At 54.8% G+C, this 14,454-nt stretch overlaps 1 protein-coding gene across 2 annotated transcripts; it reads left to right on the forward strand.

Moving 5' to 3' along the window:
* The first annotated feature begins 860 nt into the window (after positions 1-860).
* On the forward strand, positions 861-14,389 carry TULP1 (TUB like protein 1). Of its 2 annotated transcripts, XM_077754843.1 has the most exons (15): positions 861-907; positions 1,029-1,074; positions 1,464-1,557; positions 1,807-1,962; positions 2,642-2,800; positions 3,572-3,673; positions 3,748-3,867; positions 4,148-4,266; positions 7,558-7,563; positions 7,665-7,835; positions 8,019-8,131; positions 9,628-9,742; positions 9,819-9,917; positions 12,025-12,196; positions 13,808-14,389. In XM_077754843.1, the coding sequence occupies exons 1-15, from the start codon at positions 861-863 to the stop codon at positions 13,939-13,941; spliced, it is 1,653 nt and encodes a 550-aa protein (XP_077610969.1). In that variant the 3' UTR covers positions 13,942-14,389. The 2 variants fall into 2 exon arrangements, with proteins under 2 accessions (XP_077610969.1, XP_077610970.1); XM_077754844.1 differs by lacking the exon at positions 1,807-1,962.
* Positions 14,390-14,454: the final 65 nt, after the last annotated feature.

Below are 14,454 nucleotides of genomic sequence, written 5' to 3' on the forward strand. Positions count from 1 at the left end.
GGCTGTCAGTGCGGAGCCTGATGCAGGGCTCAGACTGCGAGATCACAACCTGAGCCAAGATCAAGAGCTGGTCACTTAACTGACTGAGCCACTCAGGTGCCCCTTCTCAACTTTTAAATTTTAGATCAGACTGCAGGAAGCCTCCAGAACACCTGATTGGAACCCCTCCTCTGGCCTTCCTCAGCATTTCACCGAACTCCTCCTATAATATTAATCCCATCAACGCTATATCCTTGTGGGGCGCCTGGCTGGCTCAGTCGGTAGAGCAGGTGACTCTTGATCTCTGTGTCGTGAGTAGGGTCCTGACTTTGAGCTCCACCTTGGGCACAGAGATTACCTACACACACTACTATATCTCTGGTCTCTAAACTTTTATAAAAGCATGTTCCCTATCTGTAAAAAAAAGTTACCCACAATTAGGCGTATTTCTCAGTAAAGTACCATATGTACCCAGGCTTCTGTTGATCCATATATATTAGCTATTAGTAAATCCTAGTTCTTATTTTTCATGAAAAATAAAGATAAATACAGGATCTGATCTAATCTTTTCTTCCCACACCCCACTGACCCCCAACGAATTACAAATCAGCACCTCTGACCCAAAGCTGGGGGGTGGGGGCTGGCACAGTGATGGCATCTTTGGGGCTGCGGGTGGTCTGAGAAAGACTTGCAAGTTGGCCTCCTCCTTCCCTGGCTGGATCGGGGGTGGCGGTCCGTGGGCAGGAGCACCGCCCCCCGTGCTGCCAGGCCTTGAGCCAGCGGGGGGCGGGGTGAAGCTGAGCCCGGATTAGCCGGGGAGGACCGGAGGCTCCTAGAGCTGCAGGTGGCCGGAGCAGGGGGTGCGGATAGGCGAATGCGCCATGCCCCTGCAGGACGACACCCTCCGAGAGGTGTGGGCCTCAGACAGGTCCGGAAGTGCGCCCCCCACCACCACCTCGACCTACCTGAACCCTGGGGGGCCCAGGTGGAGGGGTTGGGGAGGGGCAGGAAAGGGGAGGAAGACAGTCTGATGCCTTTGCTACCCTCAGCGGACATGAGGAGGAAGACTTGGAGGTCCGGCAGCGCCCCAAGCAGGTATGTCGCCCCTGCTTGGAAAGGAGGCAGGGAGACCCCCCCCCCACCTCAGAGTAGGGGATCTGGGAGTGGGATGCATTCCCCCTCAGCAGCGGCTGGCGGTTGCTTGCCTGCAGGGTGTGCGTGTGTGTGTGTGTGTGTGTGTGTGTGTGTGAGGAAAGGGGTGTTCGGGGACATGGGATGTCCAGGGGAGGAAATGGGGCTTTGGGGCCTTGGGGGTGGCCATGATGCATGGGAGGGGTCACGGTTCCCCACCCCAAGAAGCAGGCTGCTGTTCCCCTCCCGGTAATCCGCGGTTATTTCTGGCGGCTCAAGAGATTAGAGGGTCGTGGGCAGCCCTCAGAGCCTCCCTTTCTTTCCTCTCCCTCTTCCTGACCCCCAATCCGCAGCGACCCGCCAAGGGGCAGAAGTTGAGGAAGAAGAAGACAGAGACCCCTGAGTCCCCCAGCCCCGAGGGATCCAAGCCCCGGAGGAAACCTGGAGGCGGGCGGGGGGCCGAGCCCGGGGGCGCCCCCAAGGGTGAGGGACGAGGGAGGGGTGCGGCCGAGTCCTGGAGCCTCGAGGGGGTGCAGAGGAGTGGGAGCCGACCGGGGTAGAAGTGCGTGGGGGCTGGGGGAATGAATGAAAGCCAAGGGAGGCCTACCNGAGGGGCCGCAGGGGGCAGCCTCCAGGGCTCCGGCGCCAATGGAGGAGGGGGTCTGGCCCTGCCTGACCCCCGGCTTCTCGGCTCAGCCGGGCGGAGGGGGAAGCCGCGGGAGGAGTCCGCCCCGCAGCCGCCCGAGGCCCGGGCGCCGCAGACCGTCTACACCAAGTTCCTCAGGGACCCTGAGGCCAAACGCGACCCGCGGGAAACCTTCCTGGTAGCGCGAGCCCCGGACGCAGAGGACGGTGAGAGGGGTCGGCAGGAAGGGGCAGGAAGGGCGGGAGAGGGGGGCGCTGGAGAGAAGTAGGCAAGGGGCTGGACAGGAACGGCCACAGAGGGGAGAAAAACTCGGGAAAACGGCCTCCCCTTCTCCGGCCTTCTCTTTGAGCCAGAAACAAACTTTATGCTCTTGTTCTTTAGTCCATTTTCCGGATGGGGAAACTGAGGCACGGAGGGGTTAAGAGAGTTTGGTCGTCAACTACAGCTAGGGGCCAGAGGTAGCCCAGATGGGTCTGGCTGGAGGTCAGAAACAGGCCAGGACAGGGAGAAGCTAAGCGACAGAAACAGCGAGAAACAGCGAGAAATTTGCACAGGTGCGGTGACAGGGACAGAGAAGGGTCAGACTGGAAGACAAGAAGGAGTGTGTGAGGAGGTGAGGGTCCCAGAGAGAGGGAGACGGGGGAAGGCGCTCCAGACAAGGACATCTCCCCAGAACAGGATTGCCTGGCCCCTAGCCTTCCCCCCAAGCCCAGCCCACTCCCCCAGGCAGCCTGGGCTCACTCCCTTCCCCTTCCTGTTCCCTCCAGTCCCCCGTCCAGGAGAGCCTCCCACCCCTGGCTCTCATTTCCCGGCCATGTGGGGGGACTGAGCTCCCAGCTGATGGGACCCATCCCAGCCCCCATCATGAGGAGTTTCTGCCTACAGAGGAGGAGGAGGAGGAGGAGGAAGAAGAGGAGGATCATGAAGATGAAGAGGAGGAGGAGGAAAAGAAAGAGAAAATCCCTCTGCCTTCCAAGAAGCCTCCTAAAGAGAAGACTTCTGCAGGTGTCAAGGAGAGGAGGGCCAAGGCCCCGGGCCAGAAGGGTGAGTGCTGAGGGTAAAGAGGGAGCCCGCCGCCCTGTGAAACGAGCCCTGCCCTTCAGCGGCTCGGGCTGACACGCCAGAGTTCACACATCAGAAAGTTACCCAGAGCCTGGACGCAAGAGTTTCTCTCCCTGGCGGTGTCTTCCCCGCGATGGTCCTTGAGTACAGAGATGGATCTGTGCGTGTCCCCGCCGCTGCCCGCCTGGGGGCTCTGTGAGCCAGGGACCGCAGAGGGTTCTCGTTTTCTCTGTGATTTTTTTAGCTTTTTTTCCCCTAAACTCGATACGAATTATTGTTATAATTTCCATAACAGTGTCAAAGTGATTACTGTAAAACTCCGTCAGTGAAGACATACTGTGATGGCCCTCTGGCCTGAGCACCTCACCCTATAGGTGCCCCAGTCTGGTCTAAATGTGGACAAGAAGCTGGGACCTTGGGCCTCTGTGAGAGGGAGAGAGCCCTCTCTGTTTCACCCGCCAGAGGGGGTTTTCTGGAGGAGAAGACACGGGAGCTGGGATTCAGAGGCTCAGTTGTAAGGCCTCGCATGTGTTCTTTCGTTCGTTCATTCATTCATTCATTCATTCATGTATTCTGTAACACACTATTAAGTGCCTGGTGTTTGTCCAGCCCTTTATGGACTCAGGATTAAAACTTGATGAGCAGAAGACAGACTCTGAGCCCTCCTCAGACCATGATGAGTGGGTTGGAAGGTGGCCTTCAGCCCTAGCCCCAACAGGCTCTTCTTTGTCTAACCCCTACCTCCATTTCCAGGGGACCTGGGAAGCCCGGTCCCCCCAGCCAAACCTCTTCGCATCAAGAAGAAGGAGGCACCAGCGGGGGAGGGGACCAAGATGAGAAAGACAAAGAAGAAAGGTGAGACTGGCCTCTGGAGGAACAGGGGACTCTGGGTGTGGTGGAGGGTGACTCCTTCACACCCTCACACACAGGGTCTGGGGAGGCTGACAAGGACCCATCACTGAGCCCGGCTGGAGTGAGAAAGAAGAGCCCGGCAGCCATGTTTCTGGTTGGGGAAGATGTCCCAGTGGAGAAAGCTCCGAAGAAGAAAGGTGGGTGGCAGGGGCCTCTGGTGTCAGGACATTTGGAGGCAGTCCTGGGGGGTCTGGACTCAGAAGACTTGGGGCCCATCTTGATCTCCATTTTAATAGCTATGTGGCCAAAAGGCAGGCATCATAGCCTTTCTGAGGCCCTGATAACAGTACTATGGGATTCTCCTCTTGGGGTTGTGGGGAGGGTCTGAGTGAGACGCAGGTGTTAGAAGTGCTTTGCAAACCATGAAGCGCTCCGCAGGGTAAGGGGTTAACAGGCTTGTTCCCTGTCCACGCCCAGGCGCTCCCAAAGGCTCAGAAGAGGAGAGGAAGGAGGAAGAGGAAGAGGAGGAAGAAGTCGCAGCTGCAGTGACAAAGAACAGCAATCAGAAGGGCAAAGCAAAAGGAAAAGGCAAAAAGGTTGGGGCCCAGAGGGGGAAGGGGGCTGAGGTCCTCAGAGAGCAGCGGCGGGGCCCTGGGCTTAGAGGACTGGAGTGTGGAACCTCGGAACTCGTTGGGGGGCTGGGGCCATGAAGTCACTTGGGGTTAGAACCATGACTCCCTCTCTGCTGACTGGATAGGAGGACAAAGGGCTCCAGGCTTGGGAGAAAAGAAAAGGCCGTTGTGGGGTCACCGGGCTGGGATTGGCGCCCTGGGGGCCTGATGCTATCTGGGCTCTAAGCCCTCCCCTCTGTGGCCTAACATCAGACGCGGTCAGAGAAGCTCACACAGCCCCCACATGAAGAGACGTGTTTTCTTTTTCTTTTTTTTAATGTTTTATTTTATTTTTGAGAGAGAGAGAGAGAGACAGAGCACGAGCAGGAGATGGGAAACACAGAATCCGAAACAGGCTCCAGGCTCTGAGCTGTCAGCACAGAGCCAGATGCAGGGCTCTAACTCACAAACCATGAGATCATGACCCGAACTGAAGCTGGACGCCTAACCAACCGAGCCACCCAGGCGCCCTGAGACACTCATCTTCTGTCCCCGGGAGGTAGAACTCACAGGCAGATGGGGACATATGTACTCACCCTCGGGCGCACTGGCTGACTGTAGGCATCTTTAGAATATTTTCACGCTGCTGCTCTAAGCTCTTCTCCAAGTGCTTTCTGCTACCCGACCTGGGACCACCCCACCTTCCAGCAACGGAAGGGTTAACACTGGCAGCTAGGAGCCTCCAGAGCCCTCCCCTAGGCCCACCAGCGTCCATTCCATTCTCCATGGGCAGAAACATGCACAGGCTGGACGAAGCAGGAGAGAGGGCTAACTGGAGAGAGAACGTGCTGAAAGTCTTTGAGAAATTGATTTCCTCGAGTGGAGAGATCACTGTGAGGGCAGGGCCAGGGTCTCGACCTTGTGGGCTTAGGAGTTTGCTCAGCAGTGGTCAGGTCTTGGGGGACTGATTCTCTTGAGCCCACCTCACCAGATACGGACATATAAACCGAAAGGCCAGTTTATTCTCTCCCACGGGGAATATAACTGCGGCACAGCAGGCTCTAGAAATTCACAGCTGTGGAAATGTTTGGATACGCTCTGGCTTTCTCCACTTCACATTCCAGACATCGTCTTGTGTTTCCACATTTCTTCTGGGGCACCCCAGAGTGGAGAAGATGCTCGTATGGCCGCAGGCTAAGGGCCTGCTTGCTGACACCAGCCTCACCTCACACACGGTCTGAACCTGCCCTCAGCCAAAACGACCAACTCCACATATCAGGGATTCTCAGTGGCTCTCGTACAGCACACACCCAGGCTGGCAGCCCTGCCTGTCCCCTACCGGGAAGCAGGCGTGACAATATCAGCTTCCCCTCTTGTGATGGACAAAACGTGAGGGCAGAGGGCACCAGCTTTGTGGCCACCACAGGGACAGCTGCGGCCGCCCTCGGGTTTGATGCAAACAAACCGCCATGAGGAGTTTTTCCAGGAGAAAAATAAGCTTGTGTATTCATCCGTCGTCTTACCTCTGTATTGCTGTGTAACAAACCACCCCAAAACGAAGTGCCTTAAAACAACAGCCATCTATTTCCTTCATCTCTGTTAAGTCGGGAATCTAGGAGTGGCGAAGTGAGGCAGGCACTGCCGGCTCGGGGTCTCACATGGGATTGCAGTCAAGGTGTCGACTGGGTCTGCGGTCACTCTGAAAGCCTGACTGGAAATAGAGCATCCGCTTCTAGAATGGTTCACTGTCACAGCTGTTGGCTGGAGCCCTCTCCATAGGGCAGCCAACTCCTGTCAGGGCTCAAGAGCGGCCCACAAGAGATCGCAAGGAGAAGCCACATGTCTTTATTTTTTTTAATTTTTTTTTTATGTGTTTAGCTTTAATTTTATTTTGAGAGACAGAGAGCAAGCAGGGGAGGGGCAGAGAGAGAGGGAGACACAGAATCTGAAGCAGGCTCCAGGCTCTGAGCTGTCAGCACGGAGCCTGACGCGGGGCTCAAACCCATGAACTGTGAGATCATGATCTGAGTCAAAGTCAGACACTTAACCGACTGAGCCACCCAGGTGCCCCCACAATATCTTTTATGACCTAGCCTTAGAAGTGACAAACCCTGCCCCCAACCACTTCTACTATATTCCGTCCATTAGAAACACCGACCTGGATACAAGGTGTAAATACCAGGAGGCGGGGACCACTGGGGCTCAGCTTGGGGGGTGGGTACTACATCCAGTGAGTATTCACTATACACTATAATAATAGCAGTAGCTAATTCTTCCATAACACTATGGGCTTAGAGCACAGCAATTCATACCTTCAGCCTCACCTCAGTTCACCCCTTGACATCGTGTCCACGTGAGGGAAGGTCTTTCTAAGGCCCTGGCCCTAACAGGAGGCTAGGCAGCATTTAAAGCCTAGTTATACTTCCTACTAGCGATGTGAACTTGGGCAAGTTGCTTCATCTCTCTGAGCCTCAGCTCCTTCATCGGTAAAATGGGACAGCTACTTCAGTGGTTACTGAGAAGAGAATTAAACTATGCAATGTTTGGAAGATCCTTAGGATGATGCCTGGCACGTTGGTAGGCTTTACAGGAGTGCTTGTTAAATATATCAATTAAGTAAGGTCTGTCCCAGGTATCCAGCCCCAACTTCTGCATTTCTCCGATGAAAACACTGAGTCACAGTTAAACTGGGTAAAGAGTTGGGGTGCCTGGCTGGCTCAGTCAGTTTAGCGAGTTATCAGAGCATCAGCTCAGAGCCTGATGCAGGGCTTAAAACCACAAACCGCAAGATTATGACCTAAGCCGAAGTTGTATGCTTAACCGACTGCACCACCCAGGGGCCCCAAAAACTCATTTTAAAGCAGAGTTTAGGGGCACCTGGGTGGCTCAGTCGGTTAAGCGTCCGACTTCGGCTCGGGTCATGATCTCGCAGTTTGGGAGTTCAAGCCCTGCATCAGGCTCCGTGCTGACAGCTCAGCGCCTAGAGCCTGCTTTGGATTCTGTTTCCTTCTCTCTGCCCCTCCTCTGCTGATGCTCTCTCTCTCTCAAAAATAAGTAAACATTAATAAAAAAAAAACTGGGTAAAGAGATAGTGGTGGAATCAGGATGTGAACCCAAGCTGTCTGGTTCCAGAGCCCAGGCTCTTAACCACAAGCTACACAAAATAATAATAAAGCACCAGCTCCCCAGAGCCTCCTAACACGGCCTGCCGAGCTGCCGGGGGAGGTGAGGGGCCCAGCCCCCCCTAGCTGGCCTGTCTGTTCTCTTCCCACACAGAAAGCGGTGAGTTGACCGGCCCGCCCTGCCTGTGTCCCAGCTCCGGGGACCTGCTGAGGGCGGAGGAGCCAGGGCTCGAGGCTCACACATGCTGTGCTCCGACCCAGAAGGAGGAGAGAGCCCCATCTCCACCCGTGGAAGTGGATGAGCCCCGGGAGTTTGTGCTTCGGCCTGCCCCCCAGGGCCGCACAGTTCGCTGCAGGCTGACCCGAGACAAGAAGGGCATGGATCGGGGCCTATATCCCTCCTACTTCCTGCACCTGGACACAGAGAAGAAGGTGGGTAGGGGAGAGGTGAGAGAGCAGGGGGCAGGACTCAGGCTGAGGCTGAGGGTGGGGCTAGAGCCCAAATGGGGGGGAGGCGGTGGCTACAGGGCAAATAGACCTTCTCTCTCCCCCCACCCATCTCATTCCTTCACCCATCTTCTCCCCTCCTCTCTCACCGGTCTCCCCCCTCCCCAGGTGTTCCTCTTGGCTGGCAGGAAGCGGAAACGGAGCAAGACGGCCAATTACCTCATCTCCAGCGACCCGACCAATCTGTCCCGAGGAGGCGAGAATTTCATTGGGAAGCTGAGGTGGGGCTGGGAGGCCCAGGGCAGCAAGGGCGCCGTGGCGAGTCACTTTCTCGTCTCCCTGTGCCTGGCAGTGTCCCCCACATTGGACACTCTGGAAACGTCCTCTGACTCAGGGGTTCCCACATGTTAATGTGTACAGGTCACTCGGAAGTGTTGTTAAAATGGCTCAGTGGGTCCGGGTTTGGGGCAAGAGTCTTCACTTTTTTTTAAGTTTCTTTATTTATTTTGTGAGAGAAAGAGAGGGCAAGTGGGGGAGGGACAGAGAGAATCTCAAGCAGCCTCTGGGCTGTCAGCACGGAGCCTGATGTGAGGCTCAATCTCACAAACTGTGAGATTATGACCTGAGCTGAGATCAAGAGTTGGATGTTTAACCGACTGAGCCGCCCAGGTGCTCCCAAGATTCATTTCTTTTTTTTTTAAGTTTATTTATTCATTTGGGGGGAGAGAGAGAGAGAGAGAGAGAGAGAATTCCAAGCATGCTCCATGCTATCAGCACAGAGCCTGATGGGGGCTCAAAGTCACAAGCTACAAAATCATGACCAAACCAAGCTGTGCCGCCCAGGTGCCCTTCTTCATTTCTAATAGCACCCAGGTGATGCCCATGTTCCTGGACCAGAGACCTCACTTGGAATAGTTCATAAGGTCTGGGAGGGCAATGATCAGGCCTGTCTTGTTCATGGTTGAATTCCTAGCACCTGGTACATAGTGGCTACTCAATAAACATTTACTAAGTGAATGAATAAACAAATATCCGGCACCTACCCTGTGCCGTGTCTCCCCATATATCTCATCTTACCTCACTGCAAATCTGAGACGTAAAGGGTAAGGTGAATCCCTGAGTCAGGCCTTATTTCTTTTATTTATGCAGCTAATAAACACTTATGTAAATTAAGCCCTATCTATATGTCAGGCATAGTTCTAATTTCCAAAGATTAATCTATTTAATCCTTTCATTGACCAAATGAGGAAAATACTGTTATTAGCCCATTTTACAGAGTGGGCAGTTGAGGCTCAGAGAGTTTAGCTTGCCTAGGGTCACACAGTAAGAGATGGAGTTGAAATCTGAAGGCTGCCCAGTGTCCGACCCTTCAGATCCAGCTTCAAAGAAGATCTCCTGAGGGGCGCCTGGGGGGCTCAGTCGATTCAGCATCCGGCTTTGGCTCAGGTCATGATCTCACCGTCTGTGGGTTCCAGCCGCAGGTAGGGCTCTGTGCTGACAGCTCGGAGCCTGGGACCTGCTTCGGATTCTGTCTCTCTCTCTCTGCTCCTCCCTACCCCCAACTCTCTGTCTCTCTCTCTCAAAAATAAACATTAAAAATATTAAAAAAGAAATAGAGAAGATCTCCTGAGGGAAGCGTGGGGCAGAGGACATGAATTGCTCTGTCCTAAGACACCCACACCCTTGGCCGAGGAAGCTCTCCTGGCTGGGAGCAGGGGTCTTGGAGGAGGGGTATGGAGTCCCCTCGGCCCCGCCCCCAGCCCCACCCTGCTCGCAGGTCCAACCTCCTGGGCAACCGCTTCACGGTCTATGACAACGGGCAGAACCCGCACCGCGGAGGAGGCGGCACGGATGTGGGGCACCTTCGGCAGGAGCTGGCAGCTGTGATCTACGTGAGAACCCGGCCTGCGTCCCCTGGCAGCGCCCTCCCCTTTGCAGGCGCCGACCTAACAGGTGTCTTCCTCCCAGGAAACCAACGTGTTGGGCTTCCGAGGTCCCCGGCGCATGACGGTCATCATTCCTGGCATGAATACGGAGGACGAGAGGGTCCCCATCCGGCCGCGAAATGTGAGCCCAGCACCTCCCTGACACCCCTCCCTGAGGGTCCTGCTCCCACGTGACCCACTCATGACCCCCTCCTGGGGAGCTGGGGTAGGGGCTCAGTTGTCCATACCCAACTTCCAGAGCACACCCATCACCCTGTGTCACAAATTCACTCTGGAGTCACAAATTCATTCTGGAAACTGGTGGAATGAATTTTGGGGATTCTGTCATTGAATTCACGGCAACAAATACAATGAGGGTTGGGTTTTGGTTTTTTTTCCCCAGTTGCCCCAGATCATCCATTCATATATTCATCCAACACATGTATCCTGAGTGCTGAGTATGATTCTAGGAAACTGGAAGGTATCCGTCAATAAAACAAAGAGCTGCCCTCATGAAGCTGGCATTGTAGTGGAGGAGACAGACAGTACACAATAATTGCGATAAGTAAATAAACTGTGTAGTACGTTAGAAGGCGATTAAGTGGTACCAAAAAAAAGAAAAAGTCAAACAGGAGAAGGAAGACGGGAAGTGTGTGCGCGTTCCATATTAAATACGGTGGTCAGAGCGGCCTCACTGAGCAGGTGACATGTGAGCAAAGACCTGAAGCAGGTGAGGGGGCAAGTTTGAGGATATCTGGGGAAAGAGCAGCCAGGCAGTGGGAAGAGCCCGTGCAAAGGCCCTGAGGCAGGGTGGTGCCTGGTGGGCTTGAGGTGAGAGGCGAGAGTGAAGGGCAGATTGGACCTATATAACTGGTTTTCACTCTGGGAGAAACAGGAAGCCACAGCAGGGCTTTCAGGAGTGTCACTATTTGACTTTTATTTTAAAAAGCAAAGGTTGCTTATGTGTGTGTATGTGTGTGTGTGTGAGGTACAGGGTACGATGGAGAGCTGTCCTGGGGAGAGGTGGCCTCCTTCAGTGTCAGTCCCTTGCTCAGCTGCAGGTCAGTGAGCCCGAGATCTCAGAGATCTCAGAGACAGGTGGACTGGCATGCTCCATACTCCCAGTGAAGTCGCTTTACTCATTTACCATGAAAAAGCACAGCGGTCAGCTGATCATGCCTCCCTCCCTGCTGGAAAGTCACACCGCATTCAGAGGCCAGGCCAGCCCATGGGGCATGAGGCACGTAGGGTCCCACAGTCGCTCCTTCCCTCCCTGGAATAAACACACAAATGCTCCAGAGGCAATGCGTCCGGGGCACGTTTGGGCTTCTGTAAGAGCCACCCAGTGCTGCTTCAGGTAACTCTGTATCATTTTGCTGCTCATTCATTCTACGTTCATTCATTAAAGCCAGGCACTGAGGATCCCAAATCAACACAATAGTTACCATCAGAACAATGCTATTTATTGAGCATTTACTCTGTGCCAGGAACCGATCTGAATAACATTCCATGCACTATTAACTTATTTAATCCTCACAACACTCTGTTGTGAGGGCAACGGAGGCATGGGGACATGAACAAATGATTATACCTGGGCTTAGAATATCTAATGCTATCCATTAGCGCGCAATGGGAGAAACCGTAAGAGTAAGGTGTTACAGAGACTCAGAGCTAAGACATCTAAATCAGACATGGGGTCAGGAAGGCGTCTGGGAGGATGTGATCGTGAGTGGACTCCCTCTAAGCCATGAATGTGACTCAGGAAACTCAGGAAAGAAATATCTCTAGAGCCCTTGCATATAGACACCATTCCTTGCTTCAAAAAACTCTCTTTCAGGACGTCTTATTTTAACTGTTTACTCATCTCCCCAAGCGCGAAAACCGAGCTCCTTGTAGATCCTAGAATGTCTAGTTCATCCTTGCATTCAGGCACCAGCACGTGGCCATTCCTAAGACCCCTTGGGTACCAACGGCACAGAGCACCTACTGTGTGCCAGATGCTACATTCCATTTTCCAACCCTCCGCTTCGGCATCCCACTGCAAAATCCCGTTCTCACAGGGGCGCCCCATGCCCACAAGGACCCCGCAGAGACCAATCGCACTCTCCAGGACCCCCTGAACAGATGTCCGTATCCAGGCTGCACGCTAGCAGATATGCAAAGGCACGCCCAGGTCCCCAGGCCCCTTCCCCTCAGTCCTGAGACATCCTGGCCCCCTCTTAACTGTCCTCTGATTCCCCCCACCCCAGGCCAGCGATGGGTTGCTGGTGCGCTGGCAGAACAAGACGCTGGAGAGCCTCATCGAGCTGCACAACAAACCCCCCGTCTGGAATGAAGACAGCGGATCCTACACCCTCAACTTCCAAGGCCGCGTCACACAAGCCTCGGTCAAGAACTTCCAGATTGTTCACGCCGATGACCGTGAGTATTGGAGGCCCTGAGCCACCACTGCCAGAACCCCAGCCCTCACTCAGGCCTTTCCCCACCATCTCTCCTGAGTGCTCTCTCTCTCTCACACACACACATGTGCAGAGCTGTCCTTTATTGCTAGAGCCAGAACACCCAGGAAAGTCACTCCCTCCTGCAAGGCCATTGACACTATGCTCCCAGAAGCCTCAGATATTCCAAGCAGGTGTCTTGGGGCTCATTGCTTCAGGCCTTCTTGCTAGCATTGACCAGAGCCTGGGGTGGATCCTGGGATACCACCCTGGGTAAGAAAAATGGTGTTGAAGGGAGAATTAATCTGCTGGAGCTTGATAACCCGCTGATAGCGCAACCTCTATGTGGTCAGAGAAGGTGCTGAGGCTCCGAGAGGGCAGGGCCTTCCTCAAAGTCAGCAACTCCAGGGGGTTCCGCTGGCCGTCGAAATTTATTTGCAAAACATGTACACAGGGCTTCCTACGTGCTAGGCACTGTTCTCTGGACTTTGCAGACACTGAACCATTAAATCTTTTCAAGAATCCTGTGAGCAAGGCATTGTTACTGTCCCTATTTGGCAGATGAGAAAACGGAGGCACAGAGAAGTTACTTCCCCAAGGTCATAAGCAACTGAGGGGGAGAATTGGCTAGAAAACGCAGGTGGTCTGGCTCCAGAGCCCCAGCTCCTGACGCCTTCAGGGTAGCTGCCTTGTATGGGTAGGGAATATTAAGCAAGCATTTCTGAACGTCTAATCTCTTGTGCTCTCTCAAGTAAGGTCAAAGGCCTGGCCTCAAGGAGTTAGGGGGAAAAGATATGCCCAGAAAACACAATTAAGTAAAAATGTCCCTGTCACAAGCCTGGGGGAGAGGTTCCCACTCGGGCTGAGGAAATTTGGGGATGGAAAGATCTCTCCCATGGGACTCCAGATTCCCAGGATTGGCTAACACTGAGCAACTCCTCCACCCCCCACTCCATCCTAGGGATGTCTCCCCAGTGTCACCTGTCCCAAGGCCTTGGAAAACTGCTCTCCAGATCACATTTCTGGTGGAGCCTGGTCTGCAGAGATCAGGGCTATTTTTAGCAACTTCCTGTCCCTATGGATGCTGGGGGGAGGTGTTGGGATTAGGGTTGGGAACCTGGACCAGATATGGGATGGGGTTGAGTGGAGCCACTGGATAAGGAAGGATTGGAGGGGGGTAGTTAAGAGATAGAGCCTGGCAGTCTAAGATGCGACTTGATATCTGGGGATGGGAAGAAGGAATGAGGCCCAGAGACACTGGAAAGAAAAGGATTCTAGGCTTGGGGAAGTGTGACAGGTTCCTATATTTAAGTGCCTGTCATACACATAGCCCTAGGTGGCAGAAGATAAGGCGAGGTCCCTGCCCTCAGGGGCTTACAGTCAGTCAGAAGTCTGGGAAACCTGCAGGTGGGACTGATTGGGCCAGATAAGAAGGGGTGGCTGGGTGGAGGGTGAATAATTGAGAGGATGGATGGCTGAGGGCTAGGGGCCCAAGACAAGGGAGGGGAACTGTTCCCAATGTGGAGGGGGCTGTCTGCCAGGAATGGGGACCCAGGAGGTCGGGGGCCACCCCCACCCCTGTCTGTGTCCACAGCTGACTACATTGTACTGCAGTTCGGCCGCGTGGCCGAGGACGCCTTCACCCTAGACTACCGGTACCCGCTGTGCGCCCTGCAGGCCTTCGCCATCGCCCTCTCCAGTTTCGACGGGAAGCTGGCCTGCGAGTGACCCCAGCAGCCCCCAGCACCCCCAGAGCCCTCCGAGGGTGGGGGAAAGGATTCGGTGGAGGGTTGCAGGGTCTATTCACCAAAGCCCCCACTGAAGACTCCTCTCTTGTCGGGGGCTGACCCCTCACTGTCTCCGAGTGACCTCCGGCCACTCCCCTGTTTGGCCCAGGCCGAGGCGGGGGAGGAGCGCAGACGGCGGTCCGACAGAGATGAAGAACATCTGGAGTTGGGAGCCACACATCTGGTCGCGGAGCTAGCCTGCGCTGCTTCACCAGCCGCCCCCCTTCCCCGCCCCGCGCCCCAGTCACTTCCTGTCCGGGAGCAGTAGTCAGTGTTGTTTTAACCCCCTCCGGAATCGCACTAGGGCTCCGCGGAGCGGGGCGGGTTCGGAGGAGGGGGCAGGTGATGGGGGACGAAGACCGGGTACCCACATCCCCAATAAAGCCGCGTCCCAGGCCCGGCGAGCAGTGGTTCTTCAGCGCGTGCCGAGAACTAGGCGGCGGGAGGGGTCCGG

The sequence above is a fragment of the Crocuta crocuta genome, unplaced genomic scaffold, assembly GCF_008692635.1.
Source record: "Crocuta crocuta isolate KB4526 unplaced genomic scaffold, BGI_CrCroc_1.0 scaffold132, whole genome shotgun sequence".
NCBI classification, from domain to species: Eukaryota; Metazoa; Chordata; class Mammalia; order Carnivora; family Hyaenidae; genus Crocuta; species Crocuta crocuta.

What these genes read in the sequence shown, in the direction of transcription:
- TULP1 (XM_077754843.1), top strand. Translation starts at nt 861, where the DNA reads ATGCCCCTGCAGGACGACACCCTCCGAGAGGTGTGGGCCTCAGACAG. An exon ending in GAGAAAGACAAAGAAGAAAG is followed by an intron (nt 3,674 to 3,747) that starts GTGAGACTGGCC and finishes CCTCACACACAG; the next exon opens with GGTCTGGGGAGGCTGACAAG. An exon ending in AATTTCATTGGGAAGCTGAG is followed by an intron (nt 8,132 to 9,627) that starts GTGGGGCTGGGA and finishes CCCTGCTCGCAG; the next exon opens with GTCCAACCTCCTGGGCAACC.